Below are 7,760 nucleotides of genomic sequence, written 5' to 3'. Positions count from 1 at the left end.
CCATCAATTCATGTATTTTGTAAACGACCTTGTATTTACGCAATATTATGAAATTTAACAAATGTATATTAGCCAACAAAAAATTACATACTATTATGCAATGTTGTGAAATGTCAGAACAATATATATATATACTGCAGTTGTTACTTTATCATATCTTAGTTTAACTTACACTGTCTAATAGGATTTTATTAAAAGGAGAGTAAATGTGTGTTTCTAATATAAGTTGATGTAATTTCATAAATAATATCAAATGAGATACATGAAATTCAGCTACCATTTATATCAGAAATTCTTACAACATTTCACTATGTAATGGAATATCAAATTTAGGATAATCGATTTACTTCCTGTTCGAATTGGTCAACGTGTTTGAATGATTTTATACGTACAATGTATTTGATACTCTTTCACTAGTTTAAAATCATAAAAGTAAAGATACTATTTTCATGTTTACATTGATCTTATAAGTCGTTTCGGGGCTATCTAGTAAGGTTTAAATAGTCTTAAAATATTTTGGTCATAAGTATAACCAGGATCATCTTCTTCGTCCTCTAAATATCTACTTAATTACCTTTAAAGAGAGGGAGAGAGAGAGAGAGAGAGAGAGAGACAGATAGACAGACAGAGAGAGAGAGAGAGAGAGAGAGAGAGAGAGAGAGAGAGAGAGAAGAATGACAGTAAGGTATGTCTACTTTAAAGAAACAAATGGAGAGAGTATTTAGAGAATTATTTGGTGGATATCGGTAATATTATTCACTATTGTCCTTCACTATCATTATTTCGTTTGTTGCCTTTTGTTATATTTATCTGTATCGCTTAACAATACTTTAGTACAATTATTCATAGATCATGTCCTCATTTGAAGTAAGTCGATCACATTTTGGTAACGTAAAATATATTATGAACGTTTTCCACGCAATTTTAGAATTATTCTAAAGGAATCCAGTTGATACGACGAGCCCTATGGATATGATGTACGCTGTACTTGTATATTTAGAAAACGGGGATTGACAAAAACGGTAAAAAATAAATCACCGAAATGGCATACACTTATTACCTCTTGCTCTACTCTATTAATTGGGTTGATTTCGGCTGTGTTAGTGTAGGTATCAATACGTCGTTTCTCTATAATTGAACATAATTACTGGTTCAGAAATCAGCTTTTAAATCGGTGCATTGCAATTTTCTTTCTAGGCGAGCCGAAAATGAAACAATTGTCCATCTCATTTTTGTAACTTCTTTAGGACAGGCTTTTGCTTAAGCTTGTAAGTTAATCTGAAAATATACTGGCACCACAATTATATGCAGAATATCTAAAAAGATGAGCGTTACTTATGTTTAATTACATATACAACACAATATACAATAATTGTATTAAGCATTAAACATTTTATGGTATTTCTAACTTACAAAATAGAATAATGAGAACATGGTTTACTGAAGAGCATGTGATACATACTAGTATATGATGTACAGCTGAAACTTCACTTAGTAAGATATTCAGTTAGATAAAAGTTATACTTAATCCTAATGACATGTGTGAGCAACGTATCGAAACGATTGAGATACTTGGCATTTCTGGCCTAAGATTGTTTTAGATAAGTAATGGGATTTCTTTTTCTATTTATGGAACCATAAACATGACTATAGTGACGGTCAATTCTATAAATTTTACTGACCAATTAGTACAATTGATAGCAAACATCATCCGGGATTTTTTTTTAAAAAACTGTTACTTAAATTGCTAAATTTATAATACCATACCCATTTCCAATAAATAAATTTAATGACTTAAGTAAATACTTTCACGAACTTGACTTTTAAAGGACTGACACTTCCGTAACCAGAAACCACAGATTGAAAAGCAATCCCTTTAACAGATTACACACAATTATGACTCTGTCGGTTATTGTACAACTTTTCACTCTAGATTTCATTTTGGAAGAATTGAGTCAAATAGTGTAAACATTAAATTCGATTATAACTTTTCATTTAATTCTTATTTGATTTGTCAAATTTATTCGCGTTCAATGAAAAAGTATTTAAGTGAACTAGAAAACAATCGCAGTTCAAATGATAAATTATTTAATTATGAATGGGCTCGGTTTTGCTCATTTCAAACATACCCTAAAAGCAGTATAGTATCACCAGTGCGGTTAGCAAAATCTGGATTTTACTATACCGGAAATGGAGATGAGGCTATATGTTTCTTCTGTCGAGTAAATATCAAGGAGTGGTCAGAGGAAGAGACGGTTGCAGAAACACATCATCGGTTATCACCAAACTGTGATTTAATAAACGGTAGGCAAACAAGTAATGTACCAATACATGCTCAGCAACGAAACAAAGAATTTGCAAGCGGCGGACCTCAGGATGTTCAGAGAGAAAACTATGACCATCGCAGAAGAAACATGCCAATACGCTCGAGTCAAAATACAGAACACAATTCAGAACTCACAGAAAACACATCTATAAATAACGAAAGCACCACATTACGATGCAGCTATCTAAAACAGGCTTCTGATTATCCTACTGAACAAATTGAACGCTTTCCTGGTATTACTAATGAAAGACCAAAACATCCGGATTATGCTTTGAAGAGCGAGAGATTGTCATCATTCAGAAAGGGAACTTTATTTGACAATATAACCCCTGAAACTTTAGCAGCTTCCGGATTTTTCTATACAGGTATTGTTGCTCTATTTGTATTTATTTTCGTACTCTGAAACAAGCAGAAGTTGTTACACGGCATAAAGAAACCCTCTCGGAGATTTACTAATATAAAATATACTATTGCTAAAAATGGAACATTAGATAACAAAACCTGTATATGTTTCTAAATATCTTGGTGAAAATTCTTTTTTACTTTTACAATTAATAGCCAAGTATAAAAAGTTTTATTTTATAAACATCAATGTCGCGTCGGACAAAAACAAAATCTATGGCCTTTACATGTTATAAGAAGGTAAGGTGAGCTGTTGCGAACTTTCTTATTTCTATTAAGTAAACTTGTATGAATATTTCAGTGCTAACATACACTTATATCTGTACTAAATAAGAATCTGTAAATGGTATCACCCAACAACTAGCCGTTATATCGCCTTCTTTTTATTTGTTTCCAAACAAACAAAACCCATATGGAACGTTAGTTATTAAATTCAAAAAGTAAATTGGAAGATTGTGTACAGAATACAGGTGTGTATAGAATGAAGATTGCCATATCTAAGCTATCCTTCATGTTTACGCATATTTCAAACACATATTGTCGATATAAATAAGTCGACTTACCACATATTTGACCTGACCTTTCATACAAGAATTACGTATAGGTATGTAAATGCTTTACATGCCAATTCAGTGCAATAGATTACTTTATATGGGACAAAAAAGAAATTTCATGGTTTTAATTTACAATATCTCGGGAATTCTTGCAATGATATTAATAGACGGTTCGAACAGTGGGGTACCGGTTCCCCTCCAGGAACCGCCGACCGAGGTTCCCGAGGTGACAGCCTTGTGGGACGGACGACGGGACAGGCGATCCCGGTTTAAATAGGCAAGAAAAGTAATATATCTTGTATACCTGAGTAAGGCAGCTGTTTTCCGAACCCTCGAGAAAGCGTGGATAAAAATCTTCGCTGGCGCCTGGTTTTCCATTCCACGTTGCCCCTCGGATTTGGGAAGACCATGATTTATACAGACAGGCATGTAAGATCCTTATACTTTAGTCGGACTTTTTTTGGCAGGTACTAAGGACAATGTCAAGTGTTTCTTTTGTGGTGGTGAGCTTCGGGATTGGAAACTAGGAGATAACCCATGGATTGAGCATGCTAGATGGTTTCATAACTGCGCGTATGTTAAACAATGCAAAGGAGTGGAGTTTGTTAACTTTTGTCGAACAACAAATGTTGATTATCTGCCACAAAGTCAAGCACTGGTACATTTTAGAAAAATAGTTTTATAGTTACTACGATATATTTTAGTTATCATTATATATTACATGCTTGCATTTTGTTATAATTTTCTTTGCATTTTTTAAAACTGACTTTATATATAGGCCAGTTTCGAAAAGCTATACCCCATGACAAGTTGTATATATTACTGCTCTTACTCTCTTAACAACATGAATATCATGTATCATGTAACATAGCAAAATGCTTTTAAAAACTGCCCCGACCTCCCAGTTATGATCAGAAATTGATTGTTGGGAGTATTTCCGTAGATGTAGATAAGTTTATAAATTGTAAACATTGAAATCCTTTTTAATAAAATGTATTTCATACCGTATTGAATGACAAACAAATCAGTATTCAGTATTTTACTAAGCCCTCGAGCAAATGTAGGTTAAGTCTAGTTAATAACCACTGCTCTGGGAACGGTTTATAATGGACGGATAAAAAACTGTCAATCATTAATATTTACATAAAACAGACTGTCCAATCGGGCCTGTCAAATACGATTGACCTAGTTTACACAATAGACCACGTGCGTTTTGTTTGTGATACCGCTTGTGAGCACTTGACCTTGGTATGAATAGAATAACAAAAGAGGGAGGTGTAAGATGAAATTTATCGACAGAAACTGGAACAGAAAGATGTTTGTATTAATTAAATTCCGTCAAAATTTATATGATACTTATAGAATATCGAATTTTACTGATTTATGGTATTTGATGAATTATAGACCGTAACAAGCGTATATTTTCATATTCGTTCAAATATGTGTGATATATCAAAACTTACTTACTTCAGCAGGCAAGTAGACCAATTTAAATTCTATTATAACCTAGTGTAGAAGTCAAATTTTACAATTCTAGGAGGTACATGGGTCCAGTTTGAACCATACGAACGAGGTGCACGATCAGAGCATCAAAGATTTAAACAGTGTTGCTGCTAAATTGGTTCTTGGCATGGGATACACTCAAGAACTTGTCGAAAAATCAGTCAAACACACAAGAGAACATTGCAGTAAGTATTTTGCTAATGAAATAGGAACATTCAGACATTTAGGAAGAACAAAAAATAGAAACTAAATTGATATTAGCCTAAATGCATTTTATATGATTATTATTAACTTCAACATTTACTTTATTCCAGACAACACAGATCTAAAAGCACAACAACTTCTTGATTACCTCCTAGACTGCAGTCACAAGAGGTCGACAGATCCCCAAAACATATGGTCTAGTAATCCCACAGGGGGTGACAGTGTCAACCATTTACAAACATCAAGCGGTAAAGGAAATATTGTTCCGACAAATAGTACGTGAAGTTCATCCATACATTTTTTCATGGTATTGAATGTATTAAATTGGCCCTTCTCGTTTCCTGCCTACGTGATTCTATTGTTTACAATAGAATCTTATTTTTCTAACATAGTTGTGATTTTACATTCTAGTCTAGTATCTGAGTGGGGTTCTGTGTGCATGAGAGGTCCCTGATCAACTTTGAATAAATTATGAAGGTGATTATTCTAGGAGTTTTGTGCAGTTGCATATTTTGGCGTCTATCTTGTCGGCCATCTTGGATGTTTCGAAGGATACCATCATACTATCACCGTTGATTTTCTTACACTTCAGATAACCACCTAAACTATTGTATAAAGATTTTAGCTAGGGGACACTCATGCACACAGAACCCGCTCATATCACTGTAATTTATTTGTTACAGATGATTCATTTTCATATATTTATCATAAAGTGCAATGGTTTACAACTTAGTACTTGTGGAAGACACAGATAACACTTTTGTTTTGCAGTGGCATCTAGGATTATCATACGCTTTATATACATATAGACTATTTTAAATTGAAAATTGTTTTTTTGAACGTGACTGCAAAGAAATACTAGTAGGCAAAACTACTATGTAACAACATTCTTTTATTTTTTCAGAAAGAAATTCTCTAAAAGAAGAAAACAGACATCTGAAAGAACAGATAATGTGCAAAATATGTATGGACAAAGATGCAAACATTGTGTTTCTCCCATGCGGTCACATGGTTTCTTGTGTTGAATGTGCGCATGCGTTGAGAAAATGTGCAGTTTGTCGTTCAATTATTCAAGGAACCGTGCGAACATATCCCGCATAATAATTGCGATGCTGTAATTTACTTTGGAAAATCTACTTACATCGTATGTTTGTTGTTAATAAAATAATCATGGCCATTGGTTTGTCGGTTTCGCAGGAATTGAATAGCCGAGTGGTTAAATATCTAAACATCTGAACGATGAACCATGGTAAATTATAAACCCCATGAAGGTCATGTAGTTCTGCTTTCAGCTGCAAAGTTATAAGTATACATGTGTAATGAAAAGAGAGTTTTATCATTTATCAAGGATTAGAAAAAAGAAGAATTGTTCTAAGAAACATTCTTGAAATTAAAGAAATGTATTTTCAACAAATCTATTTTTCATAACGATGACTTTTTATTATGATTTGAATTTTTAGTATGTATGTACAAGGGAATTTCAGATTTCAGCTAGGTACAATTTTCATTCATTTTTTTATCATTTCTATATTTGTCTGAGTTATCCTGAATGTATGATAGTACCATAAACATAATGTTTTCTTCATGGCTGTTTCTTAATTATTGCAAACGCTTTGGCAGAATTCTGGAATACTGTATATGAATGAAATCATTACAAGAAAATATAATTGAAACATTGTGTCATTTCACATATGCGTCGATTTTTACTTGGTTTCATTGTATTTCCATCATTCGTACAATAATTCGTTTAAGACACTGATTCTGCTATGTAGGTGGTCTATGGGGATGATAAAGTCTGCGTATTGGCTGTAAGGGCCAATATACAAGACTAAACCATTGATAGACTAGCTTCTGTTTTAATTAACGATTTTAATGATTGCTAAATATCAATTGTTTATTTTCTCGTATATCTCTAGAACTCTAAGTAATTAAACTATCGAATTACTACAAAAATGCATAATCACTAGTATTGGTAATGTTTGCTATTTATAATACTGCCTAAATTAATGAATGACATTCCTTTGAGTTGTAAAACTGTCTACTTGTAAATGCTTTCATTCAGATTTCTTTCCATATATGGTCACGTTATTGATCGGATAACCAAGTATGGTAATAACTATGTTTGTTTTATACTTCCGTGTTTAAATGTAAACATGAATATGTTACGGTTAATTGAGTAAGGGTAGTTGATCAAAGTCCCAAATGTTACAAAATGACCCATGTGCTCTTGATTTATCGGAATATAAAACTGACTCTAACAAGTATGAGTTGTTGGGGGTAGCCTGTAAGTTGCCAGTATCGAACTGAAAAGCACATATGCCGCTACCTCTGTTTGGGTAGAAATTATCTCTAAAGATCCAAACTAGTCGGAGCGTAATAAAAATTCATGTAAGGGCAAACAGTTCTCTACGCTTTATCAGGATTAAACGAGAAAACAGGAAACTTTTACACAAATGTCCGTCCTCGACTAGAATATTTTAAACTGTTTGACAACTTTTGCACAAGGCCTTTACGATTATACAAAGTGTAGCTCAAAAAAAAAATGCTGTAAAATTTCAAACTTTAGAACAATGTGGACTCCACATCCCCTTTAATCAAATACAGTTTAGTACGGGTATACCACCATTGTCTCACCTATGACTACCGGAAACCTAGACTATCTAATTACACATTGACGTTCACAGCACTATTCAAATTGGACACCCTCCTAAAATGATGTACAGTTATGCCTCATCCTAATTTCTGAATTACTGGCCACTATATCTAAATAT

The 7,760-nt window shown here is 33.2% G+C and overlaps 1 protein-coding gene across 1 annotated transcript; it reads left to right on the top strand.

The window, feature by feature from the left end:
* The first annotated feature begins 208 nt into the window (after positions 1-208).
* LOC128546073 (baculoviral IAP repeat-containing protein 3-like) lies at positions 209-6,574 on the top strand. Its single transcript, XM_053534292.1, has 5 exons — positions 209-2,691; positions 3,750-3,940; positions 4,820-4,970; positions 5,100-5,264; positions 5,894-6,574. The coding sequence occupies exons 1-5, from the start codon at positions 2,034-2,036 to the stop codon at positions 6,088-6,090; spliced, it is 1,362 nt and encodes a 453-aa protein (XP_053390267.1). The 5' UTR covers positions 209-2,033; the 3' UTR covers positions 6,091-6,574.
* Positions 6,575-7,760: the final 1,186 nt, after the last annotated feature.

This window comes from Mercenaria mercenaria, unplaced genomic scaffold (genome assembly GCF_021730395.1).
Source record: "Mercenaria mercenaria strain notata unplaced genomic scaffold, MADL_Memer_1 contig_3551, whole genome shotgun sequence".
Taxonomy (NCBI): Eukaryota; Metazoa; Mollusca; class Bivalvia; order Venerida; family Veneridae; genus Mercenaria; species Mercenaria mercenaria.
This window is presented reverse-complemented; position numbering and strand designations above follow the sequence as displayed.

Coding starts and splice junctions, on each gene's coding strand:
- LOC128546073 (XM_053534292.1), top strand. CDS start 2,034: ATGAAAAAGTATTTAAGTGAACTAGAAAACAATCGCAGTTCAAATGAT. Junction 3,941..4,819: donor TGCCACAAAGTCAAGCACTG/GTACATTTTAGA, acceptor TTACAATTCTAG/GAGGTACATGGGTCCAGTTT. Junction 4,971..5,099: donor ACACACAAGAGAACATTGCA/GTAAGTATTTTG, acceptor ACTTTATTCCAG/ACAACACAGATCTAAAAGCA.